The sequence below is a fragment of the Myxocyprinus asiaticus genome, chromosome 5 (assembly GCF_019703515.2).
Source record: "Myxocyprinus asiaticus isolate MX2 ecotype Aquarium Trade chromosome 5, UBuf_Myxa_2, whole genome shotgun sequence".
Taxonomy (NCBI): domain Eukaryota; kingdom Metazoa; phylum Chordata; class Actinopteri; order Cypriniformes; family Catostomidae; genus Myxocyprinus; species Myxocyprinus asiaticus.
In genome coordinates this window covers 19341095-19354588 of record NC_059348.1, presented here as the reverse complement: position 1 = coordinate 19354588, position 13494 = coordinate 19341095, and the positions used below count along the sequence as shown (strand labels likewise).

At 37.9% G+C, this 13494-nt stretch overlaps 1 protein-coding gene across 5 annotated transcripts in view; it reads left to right on the top strand.

The window, feature by feature from the left end:
- The window catches only part of LOC127441475 (E3 ubiquitin-protein ligase mib1), a 93222-nt gene that overhangs the window by 14235 nt on the left and 65493 nt on the right, over positions 1-13494 (top strand). For all 5 annotated transcript variants that reach the window (XM_051698944.1, XM_051698943.1, XM_051698942.1 and 2 more), the window contains exons 4-10: positions 1156-1260; positions 1860-1926; positions 3585-3789; positions 5518-5701; positions 6849-6993; positions 7234-7367; positions 11417-11524. In XM_051698944.1, coding sequence (XP_051554904.1) covers positions 1156-1260; positions 1860-1926; positions 3585-3789; positions 5518-5701; positions 6849-6993; positions 7234-7367; positions 11417-11524 — 948 coding nt within the window. The remainder of the gene's footprint in view (positions 1-1155; positions 1261-1859; positions 1927-3584; positions 3790-5517; positions 5702-6848; positions 6994-7233; positions 7368-11416; positions 11525-13494) is intronic.

The following is a 13494-nucleotide window of genomic DNA, read 5'->3' as shown; positions in this document are numbered from 1 at the left end:
AAATAATAATAATATTTTAAATAATGCTTATTATTATTATTTTTTTAAATGATAACAACGCAAAATATTGTATAATAGAGTTTTTTGTGTTTTTTCTTGGTGCAAGAGCATGGAACCGAATGCGTACTTTAATTTCAACCCACTATCAGAAATTGCAAGCAATTGTGTGGCCCGCAAATAATTTCGGAAATATTCAAATGGCCCTTAATGGGAAAAAGTTTACCCACCCCTGTTTTAGAGGGTATAAAGGCTGAAATGTGAAGCTTATGATTTTATAAAAGCACTTAAATGAATTGTTCCGTTAAAACTCATGTATTATTTGAACTGTAAAGTTGTTTATATCATCATTTTTACAGTCGTTTTAGGGTTTGTTTACATTTCATCATAATGGCAATGAAGTTGAAAAGTTGGCTATAACCACACAGAAAAGGTTAGGAAGTGATTTTATTACACTAAAACCTTAACACATTGTTTACGTCTTGTGGCTGTACTTTTGAAATAGTGAGTATTTTAATGTTTATGGATTGGCCCTCATTCCCTTCCATTGTAACTGCCTCACTGGAACCCAAATTTTTTTTTAAGAAAAGGAGGGGCAAGTAAAAAGTAATTTTTGTAGTAATCAATATTATGCCACAAATGCTGTCGATTGAACGCAATATTTCTGTGTTTGTTAAAGTTTATGGATGAAATTGCTTTTGGTACATCATCATAGATGAAATCATGGCATATTTTACCTTGGATCATTAAAATCAACTGACCCTTTAGGAAAGTTTTCGGGCTGTTGTTTCTGGCTAAAAAGCTTATAGAACATGTGTACTGCATGTCTAATGATCGGAACTGCACCCAAGAATTTCACACACCATTGCACTTGTGTATATGGCTGTGTGACAATAAAGTGATTGGATTTTGATTTGATTCTAAGACAAGACTGGATTGCAGTAAGTTCCCTGCTCTGAGTAACTACATAATTACCATTTCAAAGCCCTGTATAAGGAACTGACCTTTATTTAAGATGTTAATTGCAATTCAAAGGAATTCTTTGAATTTCATAGTTAAACAGTTCTCAGCACTTCTCACACACTCATAACACACAGTGTCTTGTCTGCATCTCTTCCTCCTCTTTTTCCTCTCCCTCACCATCTTCCTCTGTTTCAGGTAACAGAGATTCAGGATTGGAGTGCTGCCAGCCCCCACAGCGCAGCCTACGTCCTCTGGGACAATGGGGCCAAGAACCTCTACCGAGTGGGATTTGAGGGCATGGTGAGCCACCCCCACCACTACATCCTCACACAAACACAAAATACTGCAGTTAGCCGGCCTTTGTGCTGCCACCCACCCCCTACCCACACACTGCACCACACACATACTCGCCATCACGCAAACCAGGCTTCTTTTATACGAGCCATGTGCAGGGCAGCTATTGTGAGGGGCAGCTGAATGAGCTGTATACATGATAAAAGAAATCTGTTCCCTTTCTCTTTCTTCACAAGAGAGAGGGACTCAACATGAAGACCAAAGGCAAAGAGAGGAGGGGGAGTGGTCTGTAGAAACCGTGCCTGGGTCATTGAAGTGATAGGCTCCTCATTCATTGGCTGTAAGACTTTCTGCGACATCTGAATTTCAGCCAATCATTTTATGATTGGGTAGCGGTTTTTGTCTGTTATTGCAATATATCCAGAGTGTGTGCATTCATCTGCCACTGGAATTATTAATTAGATCTGAATCAGGAGCATAAAAAGCAGACGACTGTATCACAGAGAGGGCTTTGGATGTTTAGACTTGAATTGCTTGAAACTTTTAGGCAAATAAAACATTTTCAACAAGTGTGTCAAACATAATTTGCTGTCTTTTTTCTTTAGTCTGATTTGAAATGTGTGCAAGATGCCAAAGGAGGCGCTTTTTACAGAGACCATTGTCCAGTGTTGGGTAAGTGGTTAAATGTCAAATACTGTCAGAATGTATCACACAAGTGTCTTCATGATATGCTTTATAAAAGTGTATCTAAGCTCCATGGGCCAAGTGAAGTCGTCTGATCTATCTTAATATAGTGAATTCTGTAAGATGCATCCACTAGGTGTCAGCACTAGATCCTAAGGAAAGGCTGATCTTCAAACATGAGCTACAGTGACACATTCCTGTTTAAAAGCTCTTCTGGCTTCAGTCCATAATTGACTCTTTGCTATCCCCGCCAATAACCTAAAGTTCAATACAAGAATAGTGAACTCAAATGACTTGCACTTGAAACCCTAAGACATTGGTAAACTTCCTTCAACATGACTTGCCCCCTTTCTTTGCACAGCTCTCTTTTTTTATATATAATTATGAGCAATATAAAAAAAACTTCTTAAGAATATTATTAAAATAGTAAGCATTAAAAATACACACCAGTAAAAACTTGGGATGTACACGGATAGTCAACATTCGGTTAACTGTTCGATGCGCCACTATTCGAATATCAAAATCACTATTCGGTTATTCTACACGTGCAAAAGAGGTCTTCTGCCTGATCCGAGCTTGACAAGTTCCGACAAACTGTCAGGTTTACCGGTCGGGTTTGGGTCCTTTTTTTCAAATATAGGGCGAGTTAGGGGCTGTTCAAACATGCTTTTGTGTGCATCTGCGCTGTTCTTCTGTTATAGATCAGTGATACTGACACGTGCCTGAGGGGCGTCTTTGACTGTTGCACTGGCTGAATCTCATTTTTTTTTGTTTCAGCGCCTCACGCAGAATTGCCACATTTTTAGACACCGGGCAAAGTTAAAAAGACTTGAATTTTTATAAACGCATCTCGAAACACCTGCGTTGTTTCATTCGTTGTGATGCATTCTGAAGAAGAGTACTTTATGTGGCTGTTTGTTACACCATTAAAGATGATTCCAGTTTATTTTTCACAGAGCAACGTTACAGCGCTTGATAAGATTGCTAAGATTTGCTTTTGCTCTGGTGTGCATATTTAGTACAATAATGAGACAAGTTCAATGTAATTTGATTTTAAACCATATACAAATCAAAGCACCCTGAAGAGGCTATTTAACGGCAGCAGTGGGACTCCACATTTATAAATGACAATACTTGCGTTCTCTCCCCCACAGAAATGTGAAGCTGCCCATGCAGAATGCATATAGGCTACTGGCAGTGACTGTTTGATTATTTTGAAGATGTATGTATTGTGCTATTTAGACTCATAGCTCACTATGCACTTTATTTGCTGCTGTTTTGAGTAGTGTTTAAGGAAATTCCATTACAAAATAAATACCCTTTATTCCCATGTCCCAACCCCGTATGAAAAACCGATTAACCATTCATGAAACCTTGCTGTTAACCGAATGTTAAAAATGGTAACCGTGCATATCCCTAGTAAAAACCCAGTAACAATTATATGCAAATCTGCCAAAAAGAGGTGGTCTTGTTAATTTTGTGATCGGTGTAATTTTCATTTGTACCTTGTGGTCTGATTTGTTACACAGCAGTTTGCATAAATTCTGTTCAGTGTTTTTCACTTTGGGAGACCAAAAATAAATGCTTAAAGATCATCTCACTCTTTACCTTGTCTTCGGTACCTGTACCTCATCTGTTTCCTCTAGGTGAACAGAATGGCAACAGGAACCCAGGAGGCCTGCAGATCGGAGACTTAGTCAACATTGATCTGGACCTAGAGATCGTTCAGTCGCTGCAGCATGGTCACGGAGGCTGGACTGATGGAATGTTTGAAACGCTCACCACTACAGGCACCGTGTGTGGCATTGATGAAGACCATGACATTGTGGTTCAGTATCCTAGCGGAAACAGGTCAGCCACACAGCACCTCTGAATGTCTGTTTATCTCCATCCTATTGTATTATTGGTAATGCCAGTGATGTATTTAATGCATTATATTTAATATATTTAACAAATTACATTTATTGTAACGTATATATTTAAAAATGTATAATATTTTTATACATTTGAAATGTGTAAATCTTGTTCTGTTTTTGTATTTTCTGAATTTTTTAGCATTGAAGTACCAGCTTTACAGGTCAATTACAGAGGTTGCACTACAAATATCAGAAGAAGGAGTTGTAAAATTTTAATCATAGTCTATTTTATCCATCCTATTAGTTTACATTTCCCTGATAAGTAGTATATTTCAAAGTCAACATTTGTTTCGCAACTTATGCTATTTATGGTTCTGGTTGAGAGTGCAGAGCACGTCTGGTGACATTTTGCCTACACACAGTGAAAAAAAAAAAAGAGAGAGACAGAGAGAGAATTTTTTGTTGTTTTTTTTTTTAAAGACTGCACACTTAGGGTGCTTCTCAAATGGAAGGCTGCAGCCTAGTAAGGCTGTGTCCTTCCTAGATCAGTACTTCGGAGGCTGAAGTCTGGACTCCTCCTCAGCACTCAATGCTAGAATGAGACAGTCTAGTAAGTGTGCATGGCGAACCATAATCGTAGAACTTTTTGATATTTTACTTTGTTTAGAAAACCCATATGTCCATAATCCCTTAATTATTTTTGCAAAATGTTTTATTCACAAAGCTAGAGTCACTCAAAAAAGCCTTTATATAATACATTTTGCAACACTGATCTTAGAATTTATATTGAAACTCTTTCAAATATGACAAAACAGAACCCTAGACTTGTAAAAACTATAAAATTGTAAAGCTTTTCAAATTCATGTAATTGCCCTTTTATTAATTTTTATTTCTTTTAATATGCTTTGTATCTTCTGATTTGTTGTATTGTCTAAACTACTTGCATTTTTTATTTTTCTACATATTGTCTTGGTGCAAATGTGAATTAAAAACTTGGAGAGAAAAAAAAAGTAAGCAGCGTCATAAAAGTTTCCGCCTCTGCAGTCACGCAACTGGTTTTCCACCCTTTTTTTAAATAATTTGGGACATGTGCAAAGGATTGTGGGTGATTGAAGGCCACAAAGGATACACCCGATGCATCCTATAAGATATGGCAAAGAAGGCTGCGAAACGAGGCTGCCTTCCAAGTGTCCTCACTATTGAGATGGACTTCAACGGTGCTTGATGACGTGGCAGCCGAGATATCCAGCCTAATGAGGCTGCAGCCAAGCACCCTTAGTCTGCCGCTCTCTGTCAGAATAATCACGTAAGGACATGTGAACACGAAAACTGGTGCGGAGTATCAAATACACAGAATGTATGAGAGTCCTAACTGCACGTCAATATGAAGAAAGCCAAATCCCGGACATTTATAGCCAATTTTGAAATCCCAGCCGGACGCTTTTTTCAGGTCCAAAAAAAGAGGACATATCCGGTTAAGAGGACGTATGGTCACCTTAAATGTAAAAAAAAAAAAAAAAGAAGATTTTTCATTAGGGAGACGATTTTGTGTGCCTCAAGATTCGCGATTTGTAACAGAATAGATTTTTTTTCCCAAACCCTAGTTTGACAGTATCTAGTTTGTCTAGTTTGAGTGTCATGTAGAAGTTGCTTGCATGACTAATGTACCACTGGTCCAGAATGTTGCCTTTGTGTTGTAACTCTGAATCTTTATGTAATCTAGGTGGACGTTTAACCCAGCAGTACTTACCAAGGCAAATGTGGTGCGTAGTGGAGAAATAGCAGCCGGTGCAGAGGGAGGCAGCTCTCAGTTTTTGGTGGGAGACCTGGTCCAGATCTGTTATGACATCGACCGAATCAAATTGCTCCAGAGAGGTCATGGAGAATGGGCGGAAGCTATGCTGCCAGTGAGCATCACATACCTCTGTCATGGTTTCTATGAATGATCAGTCCCATCCCCCTCATGTCTTTATTTCTGTCCAGTCTAATGTAAACGAGTCATAACATTTTAATTAGGAGTTATAACAACACTGGTTTTGTTACTAATTTTATTTTTACATATTGGCCTTTTTCCTTTTATAGAAAGGAGAGTAGAGAGGTGACAGGAAATGTTGAGGAGAGGGAGAATGGAATCAGGAATGTTGTGTGCCAATTTTGAACTTATGTCACCCATATGAGTACCACCTTTGACTTGCCCACAGCTTCGACTCACGAAAATAGTGTTGGATACTTCTGGGATGGGAATCACTGAGACCTATTCTTTTACTAACACATTTAGACCCCACTCTACTTGAAACGTTTCCAAGAAATTAGAAGCTAATAAAAAGCATTTTCAATTGCTGGGTTTCACAATACGCAGGAGTGATCTCCATTGGTCAAGATCCAGTATAAATAATTTTACTGCTTTAAACATGTTAAATTTCTCTATTTTGCCCACAAATATAGTGGCCAGTAAAGCCAGTATTGATGAGACCTCATCATTGTCTATAAAGACCTGCTGTGACTGAGTTTATAAGGCTGATGACCATTAAATTGCAGCCATTGGCAACCCACTAGCAATAGCACAGTTGTTTTATTTTATCTGCTGGCAGTTTCAAGCATCTCTGTCTCTTAGAGCAGTGAACAAAAGCGCAGAGTGGCTCATTTGGTTTATATTTCTTAGAACACCTCCCTTTTGTTTTCCACAATTTACAAAGCTTAATAGAATTCCAGTAGCTTCAGTTATGAGCAACAGAGATGAGAAATGGTCCTGCAAGCTTAGGAGCCTTGGGGTATTCTTTTTAAATGAGCCAATCTCAATTTTAAAAGCCAAACCTTACACTTATTGATTTTTCTTCTCCGACCAACACTTCTCTCTCTTTCCCCTTCACGGTGCTTAGGATGGTGCTCTCAGAGGGGTGTTTGTACCTGTGCACCTACACACAAACACACACATGCTTGTACAGTACTCTAGCTGTTGCTTGTTGACCTTGGAGGGCAACAAAAGTAGGTTAAATGCAGTAGATATAGTTTTAGGGCAGGCACACTCAGATGCCCATGATTTCTTATGTGCAGACCCTTGGGAAGGTGGGCAGAGTGCAGCAGATCTACTCTGACAGTGACCTAAAAGTAGAGGTGTGCGGGACATCCTGGACGTACAATCCAGCCGCTGTCACTAAAGTGGCTCCTGCTGGCTCTGCTGTTACCAATGCCTCTGGAGGTATTTCTTACACACACACACACACACACAAACACATACATACATGAGTGTTTCTTCACATCCTTCAAAGTAATCATATTTCAAGATACTGTGATATTAATTCATTTGCCAGAGGATCAAAATACCCTACATTTCAATGGTGCTCATAGTCAACTAAGCAACAGTTTACCTCCCATCAGTTACCATATACCCTGTATGTTACTACACCAGTATTGACGGAAAGTCCTTCTGTGCCCGCAGAGCGTCTGTCTCAGCTCCTCAAGAAGCTCTTTGAGACACAGGAGTCTGGAGACATAAATGAAGAGCTGGTGAAGGCCGCGGCCAATGGTGACTTGGCCAAAGTGGAGGACATTCTGAAGAGACCAGATGTAGACGTAAGAGCTCTGCTGAAACACATGCCTGATACTTGGGAACCAGCTCTTGCTGTTTATCTTACTGCATATTCCACAGGTTGCACAGTTGTCATGTATGTAACATTTGTTTATAGTTCAACACTTGCGCCCACTGAAAGCTCAGCAGATTTACACAATTCGAATGTCTGTCATTTATAATGTTATACACATCCATGACCTATTGCATGTTTGTTTCTTAAAGGAACATTTAAGCAATACAAGTTAAGCTCAGTCGACAGTATTTGTGGAATAATGTTGATTACCACTAGGGATGAAACGATTAGTCGACAATTGTCGACAAAAATGTTCGTTGTTGAATAGTCATTTGATCTTAACGTAACATAAGATCATATGAAACCCTAATCATTGCACACAAGAGCAGCACTGCAGCTCGCTCCTGACTGAGGAGAGGAAGAAAACACATCTCACAGCTTTCCAAACAGCTTCAGGTGATGTAGATTGCAAAGTATGAGGGAATTATAATGCAAAAATACAAAATAAGTAAATACAGAAGCACACTTGTTGTGGAATAAGTGGAGCCGGAGCTGACACTCAGCTTAAGCAAAACTTGCGTGTCGAGTGTCTTTAAAGGAAACACCCCGGCGTTACATCTTTAATGCAGTTCTGTTTAATGCATTATAGCTTTATTAAAGTTAAAATAATAAGGAAACTGGCATTTCTCTGTGTGGTCAGCGCCTCTTCTATGAGTTGCGTGAAGTGTCCAGATCTAAGGGGGAGAAATTGAAACTGCACCCGGCTGAGGTACACTCTGTTGCGGGGGCGCTCATCCCTCGAGTGCGCGCGCTTAATGCAGCTAGATTATAACGCGATGGCAACTTATTGAATCATAATATATATGTCACTGTGCATTTCTTATCGTGAATTGGCAAAACGCAGCTTTATTAATAAGAGAGAGTTTTTTTTTTTTGTGAGTTAAAGATGGATTGAAGTGAACAGAAAGGTGACAGAGGGAAGTCTTTGCCCCATTAAACACTGCAAAAAAATTTATTTTTGTTTTGGCTTGTTTTCCAGTATAATTATCTAAAACTCCTTTAAAACAAAGTACATTTTCTTTAGCAGCTATACTGCGGAAGAATTTTTTTTGTTTTTTTTTTTATCTGAGAATGTTGAATATAATATTAAAAATACAAATATTTTTAAATATCTAAAAGTCCTTTTAAAAAAGATGCATTCACCTGAGAAGCAGCATATATGATATTTAGATTTGCTTTTAGAGAATAGATCTTGAATATAAGTGTATTTTGTCTTTACAGCACTTGCATTAGTATAACCATGTGAAAAAATACACTTATTTAAGATACATTCTCTTAAAGCAAGTCTAAATATCTTATATGTTGCTTCTCAAGTAAATGTATCTTGTTTTAAGGATTTTTAGACAATTTTAAATGGAAAAAAAGACAAAAACACTTGATAACAGTAGGATTGTTTTGTAGTGAAATTTTTACTGAATTAAACATAATAAAAAGTATTTTTTTCCTTTAATTCAGTGAATGTCATTTAGAGGTATTGTTAAAAGATGATTTTGTCCTCTTTATTGTTAGCAAGCACGTTTAATACAACCTTTTAACTCTGGGAATAAGCTGAATAGTTGGTTTAGAGCTAATGATTAATCGTTGCAATAATCGCCCGAATAGTCGAATAATCGTTCTAATAATCATTAGATTAGTCGATTATCAAAATAAGCATTAGTTGCAGCCCGAATTTCCACAAGAATTTATTTCGACTTGTCCCTCCTTTTCTTTAAAAAAAAAGCAAAAATTGATGTTACAATGAGTCACTTACAATGGAAGTGAATGTGGCCAATTTTTGGAGGGTTTAAAGGCAGAAATTTGAAGCTTTTATAAAAGCACTTTATTTGTATTATTTGAGCTGTGAAGTTGTTTAAATTGTCATTTTTGGGTTTGTAGAAATAACATTGTCAAAGAAGTTGTAAAATTGGCTATAACTTTACACAGAACATGTTAGTAAGTGATTTTATCACACTAAAATCATGTTTGCATGCATATTGTTTATATCTTGTGGCTATACTTTTGAAACAGTGAGTATTTTAATGTTAAAAAATTGGCCTCATTCACTTCCATTGTAAGTGCCTCACTGTAACGAAAGGAAACCACAAGGAAAAAAAACACCACAAAGGAAAAAAAAACATTACCATGTTAACAAGCCTGGATCGGTACAGAACATGATTCAATAGCATTAATTGTTCGGCCTGATGGTGGAAAAGTGGCTATAGATGCTCATGACCTGAGAAAGTCAGAAAACCCCCTCGGGTATTTTGTAGTCGGAGCATTCTTCCTGTTCTGCTGAGGGGGCAGGACCCCCTTTTCTATTTTTCATGCACTCAATATACTCTTTATAGCAAAAACTTATTTTCAGGTTTTTGGCTTTTCTGTGTTTGTGCCAAGGCTGGCCCTGTGCCCTGCTTCCCCTCACTGAAGTAATTGCTTAAAGCAGGGAGAGAGAGAGAGAGAGGGAAATCAGAGATTGGCTTGGATGACTGGCCAAATTATATGCTCTGCAGGATAAGACATGTCCTGCAAATACTCCAGGGGCTCCAGCATTAATATTAAAGTCTTTGCTCAGTGGTTTAACTTACCGCAATGCTACAGATCACACACAGACACTAGTAAACTCACATAATCTTGCTCGCAGACTTTACCAACAATATCAGCAGCCATATCACCCTGTAGCTCAAGACTGGTTGCCCACTGAAGCTAAGCAGGGTTGAGCCTGGCCAGCACCTGGATAGGAGACCTTCTGTGGAAAACTAAGTTTGCTGCTGGAAGAGGTATTAGGGAGGGCAGCAGGGGGTGCTCACCCTGCAGTCTGTGTGGGTCCTAATTCCCCAGTTTAGTGACTGGGACACTATACTGTAAAAAAGAACCGTCCTTCGGATGAGACGTTAAAGTGAGGTCCTGACTCTCTGTGGTCATTAAAAATCCCTGGGCAGTTCTCGTAAAGAGTAGGGGTGTAACCCTGGTGTCCTGGCCAAATTCCCCCCATTGGCCCTTCTCAATCATGGCCTCCTACTAATCCCCATCCATTAATTGGCTCTATAACTCTACTCTCTCCTCTCCACCAGTAGCGATGGTGAGCGTACTGGTGCACAATGGCTGACGTTGCATCATCCAGGTGGATGCTGCACACTGGTGGTGGTTTGAGGAGAGTCCCCCATTCACTGTGTAAAGCGCTTTGAGTGTAGTGTCAGAAAAAGCGCTATATAAATGTAACATTCATTACTTCTGTCACTCCTTGAACAGTGGGTGGGCATTAAGGATACAGCACTACTTTGGCTTGATTCATATATTAAATTCAGGACATTCTCAGTGGCTGGAAAAGATCTGGAAAAAGTAATTCATGCATTTATTACATCACGCCTGGACTATTGTAATTCTCTATACCTTGGTTTTCCCCAATCTTCATTGGAACGTCTGCAGATGGTACAGAACGCAGCGGCTAGACTGTTAACGAGTGCAAAAAAACGTGATCATATCACTCCAATTCTAGCTTCTTTTCACTGGCTTCCAGTCTTTTTTAGAATTAAATTCAAGATTTTGCTGATTGTTTTTAAAGCTCTTAATCGACAAGCCCCATCTTATATTTCTGACCTTATTTATTTGCATTCATCTCCTAAGTCTCTCAGGTCTGCCAATAAAGCTCTCCTTTATGTCCCACGGTCACATCTTAAATTAAAAGGTGACAGAGACTTCGCAGTTGCTGCTCCACGCTTATGGAATCAATTGCCACCTGACATTAAGTGTGCTCCATCAATCTCTATCTTTAAATCTAGACTTAAGACACATTTGTACTCTTTGGCCTTCCCTGGCTATTAACTTGGTGATTAGTAATTGTTATCTTTTTATTTTATTTTATAATTGTTTTTGTACAGCACTTTGGTCAGTGTAAGCTGAATTTAAATGTGCTTTATAAATAAAATGTACTTACAAATATGACACACTGCTGAAAACATATAATTAGAGACACACACATATCATGTCTTTTGTTTCCAGGTGAATGGGCAGTGTGCAGGACACACTGCCATGCAGGCGGCCAGCCAGAATGGCCATGTGGACGTCCTCAAACTGCTGCTGAAACATAATGTAGACCTGGAGGCTGAGGTAAGTACTGCGTCAGCGATTACCTCTTCCTGTATCTTACTCCTTAACCACTTCAGCTCACCGTTGGCTGTGTTTCTTCTGAAGTTTATTGCGTTCAGAACAGTGAAAACTGTGGTTCTCTGTCAATTAACTGCTGACCTTAAACCACTTAGATCCAGTTACTTGTGGTTCAGTCCCCTCAAGCAGAGGTTCTTGTAAGTAGACCTCATGGAGCACATAGGATGAATCTTACAAATTCTTTATGAAAAGGGTTGTGTTATATTTCACTCCAAAATCAAAAGATAGAATTAAGACATTAAATAATTAAAAATGTAAGATGTTTTGCATTGTGACATTAGTTTCATGATAATGTAGCACATCCCCTCCCTCAATCCTCATTATCGTAATCTAAAGAAATCTCTTTCTTGTTACTCTAATGCAAAAAAAAAAAAAAAAAAAAAGTAAAGTATTTATACATCATGGTAGTATTTGCTGTACTGTCCTTAATTTATGCAGATTTAAATAAAAATATTTTCTTAATGGATTCTCATTTCTGTAATACAGTATTTTTTATTTGAGATATCATTTTCAACGAGAATCATCTCAAGTCATCTCAACAGAAATGAGTATCATTCTCAGTAATTGAGAATAATAAAAAAAAAAAAGAAAAAATATCACTATGCAAAAACTTTTAATGGTTCTAAAAACAGGCTTCATTTCTGAAATGTAAAATATATTTTCTTATTTTTATCCCTTGTTTTTTTTTGGGGTGACAATTTTATGTGAGATTTAACCACATAGAGGTCTCACCTCTGCTGCTAGTGGCAAGGTGACTTGGATTGAATAAAATGTTTAGGACATCTGACATTTAAAAAGTTCATCTTAATAATAGAATATAGCTAAACTTAATTTACAAAATTACATAATAGTTAGTATATTGTATTGATAGCCTTGCTCTGTAGAAGCAAAGAACCTTTGTTGAATGTAATGGATCATATTCAGAAAGAAGCATTGTACCCCATGGAGTGTTTGCAAGCAACAATATTCTGAACCAGTGAAATTAACTGAGAGATTATCTTTTTCTCCCAACTAAAAAAAAAAAAAAACCCTGGTCCCAGTGACTCTAGAGCATTAATTTCACAAATTTTGTATCCTTATCTACATGTGAATTATTATTATTATTTTTTAAATACGTAAAGAATATTTTACACCACAGTTTAAAAGATGTGATATCCAGAGTAGTATTCTTCAGGGAGGTTTAAGGGTTGCATTATTGTAACATTAATGTTAATCGAAATAGGTTCTTTAATGTTTGTAAAGAAAATACTTTTGGTACCTCAGAGACGTATTGACAAAAGGAGTCAGCTGAACTCACCATTTGCTGTATTATGAGTGCAGGTCAACGTTAGCATGCAGTCAGCGCATTTTCTGTTTACTTATGTGCAGAGAGAGAAAAAATGGGATGCTGGGAATGCTGGCATTGTTATTCCAGCCACGTGAAGGGTTGTCCGCTCACAATCAAGCGGGAATATTTATGTCCTAGCATCTCATGGTATTTCAGGGGCAGAAAAGAGCCTGATGCTGTGGAGAAGATCAATCATGTGATTGTGAATGCTATTAGCTTTGATTGCAGCCCTCCACAAAATAGCTTTGTTTTTCCATTTTATCGCTTTTGTCTGTTAAAAATTGTGTTTGACAGCAAAATAATAATCGTAGAGGGCCATGAAGCTGAAAAATGGTCAGGTGCATAACATGGTTGGAAATTTAATTTATTTTAATTTATTTTTATATTAGTCTATCAAAAAAGGCAACATGAGGTGCCAAAGTGAGACCGTGTGAAGGAAAATTATTCAAAGTCATCGAATAGCATGACATATATGACTACACAATGGGTTTGTACCATCATTTTTACTCTTACATTCTGCCTGTGTGAGTGAATTCTTGCCCTTATAACTGACAGATGTCTTCCATTTTTAAAGGGTGTTTGTTTT